This window comes from Phoenix dactylifera, unplaced genomic scaffold (assembly GCF_009389715.1).
Source record: "Phoenix dactylifera cultivar Barhee BC4 unplaced genomic scaffold, palm_55x_up_171113_PBpolish2nd_filt_p 000407F, whole genome shotgun sequence".
NCBI classification, from domain to species: Eukaryota; Viridiplantae; Streptophyta; class Magnoliopsida; order Arecales; family Arecaceae; genus Phoenix; species Phoenix dactylifera.
The window spans coordinates 152,888-165,675 of record NW_024067848.1 but is presented as its reverse complement, the minus strand read 5'-3'; the positions used below and the strand labels follow the sequence as shown (position 1 = coordinate 165,675).

The following is a 12,788-nucleotide window of genomic DNA, read 5'->3' as shown; positions in this document are numbered from 1 at the left end:
AGCCACTTCTCGCTGATAAGTTCAAGCATTGCTTGGATTTGATTGATGTTTGTAGAGGTTGATGTCCTTAGGAGCAAGTGTGGAAGAGACGGTGAGAAAGATTTCGATATATTTAACTTGGTTAACTTCAAGCCAAGGTGGAGATTTGTTGAGTATGTTTTAATTTTTTAAGTTCTAGAAGGTTGAGTCCACATCACTTCTAGAAGGTTAACTTAGGACAACAGTTTAAACCTACATCGACTTAGGACACCATTTATATATTGGTCTAAGCTGATTATTGTAGGAATACCAGTTCAAGTTTAAATCAGCTTACTTTATTATATATATCTCTTGTAAACCCATGGGCAGAGAGCAATTAAGTATTCTAAAAATCGGATATATTGAAGGCTAGAGTTTGTGAGGTAATCTTGTACTCTATAATCTCAACCTTTTTATTTAATTTTATAGTGAAGTTTTTGTATCATCTCTACTGGTGAATATAGGTCAATAGACCAAACCATGCAAACATTATGTACTCTTGTTCCCTTTTTTTTCTTTTGTCTTTCTTCTTCTTGTTTGGTTATTCTTCCTACCTATCGTAATAATAAATATGAATATGGATATTCTGGTATCATGTTAGTATCCGAACCGATTTTATCCCTATGGCAAAAGGCTTGAGTTTTATCCTTCTATGATAGATAAGTCCTTGTTTAATGATTTTTCCAAGCACAATTTTCTTGATGCAGGAACTTCCAAGCCCATTTTGCCAGCAAAGCAAGGTTCACAGACTGTAAATTCATGGCAAGAACCTCCTTACACTTTAGAATGATAGATTAAGCTCCAATTGGCAAGGCAATCAAGGTGGAGGCAGTTTTGTTATCCTTTCAGAGAAGAAAGCCCGCTGAATGCTATCATTCCTCTTTAGGACTCATTTAGGCATTTTATGATTGAAAGTTAATAGGTAAGTAGGGTTGATAACATTGAATTATGACTAGTCTCCCTCTAAAATAAAGCAAGTTACCTTTCCAATCAGTAATCTCTTTTCAAATTTATCAATCAGAGATTGCCAATATTCTTTTCAAGGAAGATAACCATGTCATCAGAGTGTTGAGTAATTACAGTGCCACCATTTTCTCCTAAACTGCAGATAACAGATCATGCAAATTCTTTAGTAACTCAAAATCTTGCTCAAGACATCACTTATCTGGTGTAAAGCATGCTAATGTGTTGGTGCCAGATCACAGCCACAGCATGTAAGAAGAGATTTCAAGCCTCCGTTTGTAGGCATAGGCTTTTCCATATTTTATTTAGAATATTTAGCAATGTTCATGCAAAACAGGCTTTTAGTTTATACAACCAGTCGACTTAACTCTTGAAGTAATGACTAATTATCCGTGCCCGTCATTGGCACAGTTCCATTTAGCAGATCACTAATCAGCCTCTCCATGTTGTTATTAGATGATCCCCCTCTTAGAGTAGCCTCCTCAGCCTTCACCTTCCACTCCTTGGCCTTCAGTCTCATGTCCTTCCCCTTTTCCCCTTCCATCACTTCCCTCACCAAACCTTCAACCTCCTCCCTCCTCACATTTTCATCAATCTCCATTCCAATCCCCCACTTCGTGCAAACATATCGGCAGTTCGTTGGTTGCTCGGCGAAGAAAGGCCAACATATCATTGGCACCCCCTCACAAATGCTCTCTAGAGTAGAGTTCCAACCACTGTGAGTTAGAAACAATCCAACAGAAGGGTGTGAGAGCACCTGCTCTTGTGAGCACCAACCTGCCAGCATCCTCCTCCCTCTGGTCTCTATCAAGAAGTCTTCAGGAACCATTGCCTTCTCCCCTGATACAAGATCAGGTCTTATGATCCACAAGAAGGGGTGCTTGCTGTTGGCCAGTCCCCATGCGAATTCTTCGAGCTGCTTCGCAGTCATGACTGTGATGCTTCCAAAGTTTACGTAGACAACCGAGGTGGACTCATGGCCATTCAACCACTCGAGACATCTGGCGTCTTCTTCCCAAAGATTGCCACCAATTGACTTTGATGGACATCCTGCTATTTCATTGACAAATTTCAGTAGAGGACCGAGGGTGTATAGGCGAGGAAACATGCGCTTCATGGCGTCGATAACTTCATACTCTAACTCATCGAATGTGTTCAGAATCACTCCCCAGGCCTTGAGAGCATTCTGCGCCTCGCCACCATCAAAGTTGAGCATGGTGTCATTGCGGTCGGTGGTCCTGATGAAGCTCGGGATGTCCTTGAGGCGGATTCCCGTCATACCCGGTATCCAGTCTATTGGAGTGTCCAGATATCCATTGGTCAGGTAGCTCTCATCTATGCAGCCAAACAAGGAAGATATCAGTCATCCTGTTCGTTATTGGAGTCGCAGTCATACAGATAAAGAAGCTGTGGAATGTCTACAGATGGAGAAACTTCGCTGCAAATTCTTCAAAAACTGGGGTTGAGACATGAAAATTTTCAAAGAATTTGTATACCCTTTGAATTGTGCAATCCATGTGTAGACAAGAAACTTCAGAGAGTTCCTTCACATGGGCAACTTTTTCAAAGTAACCTAACGGAAGTCCCAAGAATCAGTATGTGATTCCCCATATCTACTTCAATAGTTTTTAATGTTTCAGGTTGAATTTTGCAAACTATTTTTCTAAGGGTGACTTTGAATGGATTTACTTCAATTGTGTAGAGAATCTACTGAAGTAGGTAACTCATAGGTATCACAGTAATTAAGAATCTTGCATGAATGTTACAAGAGAGCACTAACTTTGTAAGTTTGATGTTTGCATGTTTTTGAAGAATTAGACATCCCTGAAACAGAGGAATTCAGCACTAGCTGAAAATTTCTGAAGTTCGCCTAGTTATCATCTTTCAATAGAGCAAGAGGAACATTACTCAAGGAGAGTATCTGATCCCCTCCCTCCCATCCCAACTCTTTTCTAGTATATCCTTCAATTAATCGCCTCTCTATGTAAAGGCTCAACAGGTTCTTAACTTCCAAACCTTGCAGCTGTTGAGCCTTCTAAGTTCAAAAAAAAAAAAAAAAAAAAAATGTCCGTCCATCAACTCACTTTCCCTTTCCAAAATTTTATAGATCAGGAAAAAGTTGGTAGCCAACTTACCTTTAAGGGGCGTGTAGCCTCTTCTAATGAGCTCAGAAAAGTGAAGGTAGCCCATGAACCCACAAGCACTTGTTGTCCAAAACACAAGTGCCAGGATGCCCATCTTCTCTGCCACTCTCTGCGCAAAGCTCATGACTCCATCGGCTATTACACAGCTAACCGGGGGCACTCCTGGCGAGCGATTAAGCCTTACGAGAAGATCTCTAAATGGAACCAGAGAATTCTTTGTTGTTGAGATGCATAGCTCTGCGATGTCTTGTGTGACATCGTCATCGGACTGCGGCAGGCCATCGGGTATCGCTTCAAAACGGAAGTCTTCGAGGCCATCGAGAGAATCGGGGCCTCGAGACCTTAGCAATCTCTTGTGGTTGTACTCAGAGTTCACATAGGTGATGTAGAAGCCTTTGGAGTGGAGGACCTTAGCCAGTTGAAGCATGGGAGTTACGTGGCCTTGGGCTGGTTGTGGTATGAGGACCGCATGAGGTCTCAGAGGAGAACCCATCTGAGTAGAAAGAGGTGGTGCTCTTCTCTTACAGATGGCCTCGGGCTATTGATCTCGAAGATAATTTGTGTGTCTGGGCTTCTAGCGGTGGAAATTAGGAATCAGTAGCCTCAAGTTCTCATGAAACAAGATAGGCGCTGTTTTCAGTCTTTTGTTGACCTGCAGGTGATCGCGTTTGTTCGATCTCGATGGGATCACAGGGTTAAAATATTGTACTTGGATAAAATATTGTCTTTGGTCTTTGGTGGTTACGCAATGGCTGTCTCATCCGAAGACTATAGTGGAGCACTACCGAGATCATCTTAGCCTTTAGCAGGGCCAGCTAAGCAGGTCTCATTTAAGTACTCAAGGATGCATGTAGACCATTCGTCTTGCCTTTGGGCACCCGAAATGGTTAATATATATATATATATATATATATATATATATATATATATATATATATATATATATAATGGCACAAATGGCAAAGCTGAGTCAAGTGCATGCACAGGACATGACTTTGGGCACCCGAAAGCCAACAAACGTGGTTATCAGATAGATCCAGCAGCGTCCGAGAGGTGCAGGTAACAGCCATCCTTTACTTCATAATATTTGGACCATAATAAAAAGTGAAGTGATTTTTCAAACTAAATATATTTTTTTCAAACTAATGAGGCTACAGATTGAATGATCGCCTATATGACCAGCTATATAGATAGTACCGTATGGGCTGAAGATGAAAAACTGTCTTAGACATTTCGAAATATTTTATTTTCTGACTTTATTAGATGTATTCATACCCGTCAGATATTAATTACCGTTCTAACTAAAAAATAAAAAAAATAAAAAAATAAGAAAAATAAAAACAAAACAAAATAAAAGGAGGAGGAGGAAAAGAAGAAAAGAAAAACCCAACAAACTTAGGCCCTGTTTGGGGGAGCTGTTGGCAGTAGAGCTGTTAGAAGTAGAGCTGTTGGAATTAGAGCTGTCTGAAGTAGAGCTGTTATAAAAAGCTGTTTATTGTTTGGTAACTACATTCGTAAAGTGCTGTGGTACTTTGTTTTGTGTTTGGTAAACAAACCGAGAAAGTACTTTTGTATGACAAAATTACCATAAAGGACATTGCATAGTATTATATAACAGAACATAATAAAACATAACATAAATTAATACATAAATATATGATATAGTATAATATTATTGTAATATAAAATAATATTATGTTGATATAGCATAATAGTGATATAATTATTAGAGTAAATTAATATTTGGTAATATAACATAATATTAAATTATTTAACATAACATATTAATGTATTATGATTACAATAATAAAGGTATAAACTATTATAATTATTAGTATAAATTAGTTTCTCATAATATAACATAATATTAAATTATTTAAAATAACATATTAATGTATTATAATGTAATGTAATATAATACATTAATATGTTATTTTAATATGGACATTTTTGTCAAAAATACAGCTTTTCGAAAAAGCTGAAACAGCTTCCTCCCAAAAGCTCCAAATTGGAGCTTCCTCCCAAAAGCTGTTTTCAGCTTCCCGCAAAAGCTGAAACAGCTTTTTGAAAAATTTACCAAACACAGTTTTTCATCTAAAAGTACTTTTGGAGGGCCAGAAAGTGCTTTCTGGCCCTCTAAAAGCTCTCCCAAACAGGGCCTTAGTAGGATTGCCTGTATTTATACTTTCTATGCAGAACTAAAATAAATAGAGGGACGTTAAAGAGCCATGCCGTGGCAACCCGTGCCCGGCTACCTCGCCTTTTGACTGGTGGAGGCCAACTAGGTCTTGGTTATTTAATTTAAATTTCTGAACTATCCTATCAAAGGCTATTTTGCAAGCCATCTTGCCTGCACACGTGTAGGTTAGAGCCCTAATCACCATTAACGAGCTTTGTTAAGGGCTCGTTTGGTTCGTGGGAAAAAAAAGAGGAAAAGTATGGTGGACGGAAAAATAATGAGATGCTTCTTGTTTGGTTGAAGTTTTCAAAAAAAAGAAATGGAAAAGTTGTATTCCCATGGAAATATAATTCCCACATTTCATGTGAAAGTTACTTTTCCATGAGGCGGAAATCACTCTATTTTTATTTTTTCCCAAAAAGACCCTTTAGCATTAAAGAGGCATTAAAGATCTAATCTTTATTAAGGACATAATAGGAATTATACATAACTTTCTCAGAAAAGTAGATGGCCAACCAAACATAAACACTTTGAAAATTTGTCACTTTTCCATGGTCAACCAAACATGCTAAAAGTAATTTCCTATGCATCCTCTTCGTAGGAATTTGTTTTCCAGAAATCATATTCCTAGGAGGAAAAATGCTTTCCGTGAACCAAATGAGCCCTAAGTGTAGACGCTTGGTCATTTGAGAGGCTACTGGATGTCAGGATGGATCGATGTCTCGATTTATCTCAATCAAGACACAAGGATTTAAAAGGAAAAATCAAGATTCCTGATATCATAGCTGATATTATTATGACCCAGATATTGGCCTAAGATAAAAGGCTTGGGTATTGTTTAACCCCTACGTACACCACCTGACCACCCTTTGCTTTCAGGGTTAAGAAAACGGTGCACGTCAGTTTTTAACAGAAAAAAAGTGTGTGTGTGTGTATATATATATATATATATATATATATATATATATATATATATATATATATATATATATATATATATATATATATATATATATATATATCATTCGGATGTCTCCAAAGAGGTATTTATTTATTTGAAATGTTCACAAAATTAGAAGGAAGTATATGTTGGAGTTTGTAACTTATAAAAATATTTAAATTTCAAAAAATAAAGACTGATCTTATCCCGTATGTGTTAAAAATTTTAAAGACTTTAAAACTTTTTTGTTTTGAGCCCTATATCGGATATATGGAAACAAGTTTTCTTGCTTAATAGAATTTCTTTTTTAGGAAGCCCAAATCGAGCTTCATGGAATTAGGCTGATGACTACACCCACGCTCAGCTTAGCCAACCGTGCCGTGCACGTTGCGGTTTTTAGATGAATCTATACGGTTTTTGGATCAATCTATACACCCTCCTCTCTTTTCTTTATGGATCAGGCTGAGGAGAATTGTTTTCGTTAACGGGGGCTACAGACCTGCACACAAAGGGCACAAAAATTTTCTATAGACTAAAAATCTTTATAAAAAATTATTGCAGCTTTAAGATCTATGAAGATTTTCCATAGCTTTAAATTTTATGTAAACTATTTTATACAAAATTTTCTATATTTTTAAAATCCGTGCAGAAATTTTTTGTATCTTTTAAAAATTGTGCAGAAATTACTATTGTTTTAGATATTGTTATTAGTTGTTTTTCCAAAATATTAACTGTGCAAATTTCTTAGTATAGTTATTTAATTTTATTTTTGTTGTAATCCTTTATTGCATTTATTTTAAAATTTAGAATTATATTATTGAAAGTCATTAATTAACTATTCAAACATATAGGGCTAAACTTCTTGAAACTTGTATTTGCAGAACAAATTAAGCAACTAAAATTTATGAATAGCTTCTTTTGATGATCATAGTGGAATCAAACCTAAAAAATTGAGTGGTTTCTCTTTTGGAAAGTGACAAAGCCAAGTAAAATATTGGCTCAATATATTAGAATTTATTTCTGTCATAGAATTCTTTGATCCTAGACCATCATCTGGATCAACCTCTCAACCCTCTCCCAATCCTTAAGATTCCAGATCCTCTGGCTCTTACCCTAAAACTCTTGAAGAAATTGATTTCTATTATTGTCATAGGATCCTTAGTGCCTTTGCTGATTCTCTACATGATGTGTACCTTCCCACTAATTCGGCTAAGGAGATTTGGGATGCTCTTGAAGCATAATATAGATTGGATGATTATGGTCATGATTGATTCGCCATATCAAATCCATAAATATGCCATGGTGTATTCCAAATCTATTAGTATCCAAATTCATAAATTTCAGGATCCTTTTAGAAAGGCTAAACTGACAGGTTGCAAATTCTCTGAAAGCTATAGAGTCCAAATCTTGGTTGAGTCTCTCCCTCCATCTTAGTTGAGTTTTTCTCATGTGTTAAGTCATAAGTAAGGTGACTTAACCCTATTGGAGGTTATAAACTTTATCAGGATCGAAGAAGAGCATCGACTTAAACATAAGCCCAAATCTAGTTTTGGATCCAAGATCAATTTGACTAGATCAGATCAAACCTATTCCAAACCTTGAGTAATTTTTTTTAAAAAGAAAAAACCATAGAATCCTTCAAACCTTGTCTCGTCCAAACCTCCTAGAAGCCAAAATTGTCCAATTCAGAAGCCAAAAATGAAGGAAACCTTATACTTCATATGCAAACGAACCAATCATATGGCAAAGGATTGCTACCATAGGGAAACTAAACCTTGAAAGAAAAAATACCTAAAGCTCAAGTAAACATAGTTAAAAATGGTTATGGATCTTCCTTCAAGTCAAAAAGTCAAAACACTTTAGTATTTTTTGTCCATTCATCTTGTAATTGGTGGCTTGATTCTGAAGGTAATGTGAATGTTTGTTTTGATCGCTTATTGTTCTCTACCTTTCAGGAATCAAGTAGAGGAGATGTAATGCTTGGGAATGACTCCTCAGCACAAGTGTTAGAAAAAGGATGAGCGGACCTAAAGATGACATCTGAAAAAACTCTAATTCTTCATGAAGCGTTGCTTGTTCCCAACGTTAGGAAGAGCCTCATCGGTGGATCTCTTCTTGTATCAAGAGCCATAAGATTATATTAGAATCTAATAAGTTTGTAATCAGTCGTAATAATGAGTTTGTTGGAAAAGGCTTTATATCTAAAGGTCTATTCAAATTAAGTGTAATTCCTAATGATTCTAATAAAAATTATCCTTTTGTTCTAAATCTTGAATCCTCTAATGTTTGGCATGGTAGGTTTGGTCATGTGAATTTTGATCGGATCCATCAGATAACTAACTTGAATATGATCCCTAAGATCCATCTGAATAAAAAGATCAAATGTGAAGTTCAACCCTAAATATCCAAAAACCTTTCAATTCTATTAATAGAAGTTCTAACCTTCTTGATCTAATTCATAGCGATGTGTGTGACTCTACCAAAATTTTAACTTACAGAGAAAATTATTACTTTGTAACATTTCTTGATGATTTCTCTCGATATTGTTACATATATCTAATAAAATAAAAAATAAAGTCTTAGATAAGTTTAAAATCTATAAAGCTGAAGTTGAAACCCAAATTGAAAAAATCCTCAAAAGACTTAAGTTTAATTGAGGTGGAGAATTTCTTCGAATGAAATGGCTCTATTTTGTCAAAAGCATGAGATTATTCGTGAGATTACTCCTCCTTACTCCCTACAGTGGAATGATCACATCTTCAACTTCAGAGAGTTGGTGAAGCGCCTTTAAAAAGCATTCAAGTTAACCAACCTAGTACAGCTCCATTTATTGTTTTTGTATTTACTGTCTTCAGGCTATATTTATTGTAACAACATTTAATTCTTTTTGTCATTTGCTGTAACAAGTTTTTGGACTGAAACTTAGGGGAAAGGTTTGTCCAAATCAGGAATTAGATTTGTGTTGGGCCTGAAAAAGGCTTGGGGTTGGTTGTAGTTGATTGGCTTAGAGAATCAACTGGGGTGATTGTGAACCCGAAAAATAATCAGTAAAAATTTTTTTTGATTGACCTAAAAAAAAATCAATTGAGTTTCATTATGAACCTAAAGAATAACTGGGTTGTAATCTAGCTATAGATTATAGTAAAATTTTTAAGAAGTCTTGAGAAGTGGATACAGGTACAAAGTTTGCATTGAACCATTATAAACTTCTTATATTTGCCTTGCTTGTTTTCTTGTTTTAACATGTTATATATTATTTACTGCTTTCCTTGTTGAAATCATTATTAATTTGTTAGGTATTTAATTCCACTGCATTATTTATCAAAGATTTTTTAAAAACCCAATTCATCCCCCTCTCCTTACATCTTGGGCTGCATAGCTGGGCAACACTATCTATCCCTTATGATCCAATTATTCATCCTAAAAAGAATTTATGTGAACCAGTTGATGGCAAATAGGATAGAGCTGATATTGCTTATGATGTAGGGAGACTAAGTAGATATACTTAAAATCTAAATCAATCTCATTGTTGGACATATTCTGCCGCTGTGCGGGCCATACCTTGCGGGGTCTCTGAGCAGCACAGGGAGGGTCACTGTCAGCATGTCCTGCCGCCTGCCAACGGCGATGGCTTGGTTAGTAGGTGGGTTATACCCAAGGGTCCCTGAACCCATGGCGAGGCCAGGTCGGAGTTCGAGGTGGGCGAGGTCTGGTCGGAGTCGACTCGTGGCGCTGCTTTTGGTGGGGTTTAAGGAAATAGAGTTGCGCCTTCACTAAAAATCGGTCGGTTTTGGTGTCATGGTAGCGCTTGATCCTGACAACTGGTATCAGAGCCAGAGATCTCGAGTTCGAAACCCAGGCATCGCGTTGGGGGGAGGGAATGTTGGACATATTTTACCGCTGTGCGGGCCATACCTTGCGGGGTCCCTGAGCAGCACAGGGAGGGTTACTGTCAGCATGTCCTGCCGCCTGCCAACGGCGATAGCTTGGTTAGTACGTGGGTTATACCCGAGGGTCCCTGAACCTATGGCGAGGTCAGGTCGGAGTCCGGGGTGGGCGAGGCCAGGTCGGAGTCAACTCGTGGCACTGCCTTTGGTGGGGTTTAAGGAAATAGAGTTGCGCCTTCACTAAAAACCGGTCGGTTTTGGTGTAATGGTAGTGCTTGATCCTGACACTCATTGTTTGGTTGTTGAAAGAATATTTCGATATTTTAAGAAAATCCTTAATCTATTTCGCCTATACATAGGATACCCTAATGTGGTTGAGGGTTATAGTAATGCAAATTGGATTACTGATTCTCTTGGTCTTAAATCAACCACCAGATATCTCTTTCTTCTCAATGGTGTTGTTGTTGCTTAGCTATCATCCATGCAACTATTATATCTCGGAGCATCATGGAGGCCGAGTTGATTGCTCTAGATATTGTCTATACTGAGGCAAAGTAGATTAAAAATCTCATCTTAGAGCTATCTTTACTATCTAAGTTGTTTCAGCCATATCAATTCATTATGATATTAAGGCCTTGATGGAACTGACAAATCAAAAGAATACAAATAAAAAGATAAACCGGCATATCCAGATTCGTCGTAAGTTTGTAAGACAACTTAAAAGAGTAATATCATTTTCTTAAAATTTGTCAAGTCTAAGAAAAACTTGAATTAACCAAAGATTTGCCTAGCAGTGGAGTCCTAGAATTATCTAGGGTGATAGGGCTTAAGGCCACTATTTGGTCATCGATAATGGATACCCAATCTTTGTGATTGGAGATCTTATAAAGGAGATTCAATATGGGAGAAATGAAGCTGATTGAGTGATCGTATCAGAGCATAATTTTTGGAGTATATCTCCTCCCATCCTTATAACGAGTGCTCTTATCGGTGACAAAATATATTAGAAAGATCGAGTTATACTATTAATGAGTCCAAGATAGAAAATCTTTAGGGTATTAGGTGACAAAAATCCTTGGAGCACTTACCAATATGAGAATTGTCGTATAGATAGTGACTAGGGATTTGGGCTCACCCTAAGAAAATTCTCATAAAAAATAAGGTTCTAAGCGCAAAGCTTTGAAGTGGCATTGACCACATAAAGATCCAACTGATCCATACTGTGTGCTTGCTAAGTAAAAGTCTGAGACAAAAGACCTAGTTTAATATCTAATCTACTATGATTCTTTCAAATGAATACTATCAATACTAAGTAAGATTCAAGACTACATAACACTTCACCCATTCCATAGTATAAGTTGCCCATTCTTTATATTTTTTTTCTAGACTTAAATCTTTTGTAGGGGATTGTTAGAGTTTTTAACGTATAAAAAGTTTTAAATTTCAAAAAATTAAAACCAATCTTATCCCTTATGTATTAAGTATTTCAAAAACTTTAAAACTTTTTCTTTTTTAGTCCCACATCGAATATGTGGAAGCAAGTCTTCTTGCCTAAATAGAATTCCTTTCCCAGATAGCACAAATCAGGCTTTATGGGATTGAGCTGGGGACCGTGCGCACGCACTTGGCTCAGCTTGACCGGTCGTGCTATGCACGTCCCATGGCAAGGCGAGGTGTGTCGTGTATGCATACCGCATACTATTTTGCCAAGCCTTCCTCTCTAAAGTGCTGCGACTCTTCAGAAGCAAACATTGGTTTCCGAATGGGATGTGATGTTTCCGACCGCATCCCTCGGAAATGCAGCGTCTTATCAGTAATAAGACAAAGTCTATAAGTAGGCTCTAGGTCTGAGATCTTGGATCAATAAATACAGGATAGAGAATTCCACTTTTTTTTCGATTTTTCTTCTTCTATTTTTTTCTAGGCATTTGAAGGAGTCATTCGGATCAAGCCACCCCAATGATCGTACTCGTTAGAGGAGGATCGGTCTGAGCCGGATTGTTATATCTTAGAGATAAGATACAACATTTTAGGGCAGTGTGCATCATATGCCTCGATCCAGGAAAGCTTTCTACCAATTGATTTTGAAAATATTTTGTAGGTATTAAGTTTTTAATTTTAGTTTATTATTCCATATCACAAATAGCAATTTCTAGATACAATTTATTTTCAACAGTATAAGCTAATAAGCAAATCAATTATTGAATGATTACCGTGCTCCTTTAAATGCTTCGGAGCGGACTTACAGACGTGGAGCAACTTGGGAACCTTATAACCTTAGCTAAAAACATGAGAAGCATGTTTTGGGTCTGTTTGTTTAATCATTGGCAGTCCAACTGGATCACAGGCCTGGGTCGATCCTATATACATAGAATTTTCAAGAACAGCCTTGGAATGGGCTGGCTCAAATCTCATAAGGACAATTTTTTTTTTCCTCCGAGGAATAGATTGGGAAAGATATGGTTGATTTGAGCTGGGTAGGACTTATATTCTATAGTATTGTAAATCTTATTTCCGACCCTGAGGATCCGATAGGATTATCCAAACCGGCTCTTGTACTTTTTGTCCCCTTTTTTTGAAAAAGTGGTCCCTGTTTATATCCCTCGTTTTAAACCTCAGCTGCCTCACTCTACGTTTGAGAGCTTTTCAAAACAAAT

General features: G+C 37.0%; 1 protein-coding gene across 1 annotated transcript; it reads right to left on the bottom strand.

The window, feature by feature from the left end:
* Nucleotides 1-1,051: 1,051 nt before the first annotated feature.
* LOC103722406 (7-deoxyloganetin glucosyltransferase-like) lies at nt 1,052-3,753 on the bottom strand. Its single transcript, XM_008812958.4, has 2 exons — nt 3,117-3,753; nt 1,052-2,316 (listed from the first exon to the last, which is right to left on the bottom strand). The coding sequence occupies exons 1-2, from the start codon at nt 3,616-3,618 to the stop codon at nt 1,364-1,366; spliced, it is 1,455 nt and encodes a 484-aa protein (XP_008811180.2). The 5' UTR covers nt 3,619-3,753; the 3' UTR covers nt 1,052-1,363.
* Between the last annotated feature and the right edge of the window lie 9,035 nt (nt 3,754-12,788).

Bases quoted from the DNA above. Each gene is read 5' to 3' on its own strand.
- LOC103722406 (XM_008812958.4), bottom strand. From the start codon at position 3,618: ATGGGTTCTCCTCTGAGACCTCATGCGGTCCTCATACCACAACCAGCC. The intron at 2,317-3,116 runs GTAAGTTGGCTA...TTGGCTGCATAG, and splicing joins AGGCTACACGCCCCTTAAAG to ATGAGAGCTACCTGACCAAT.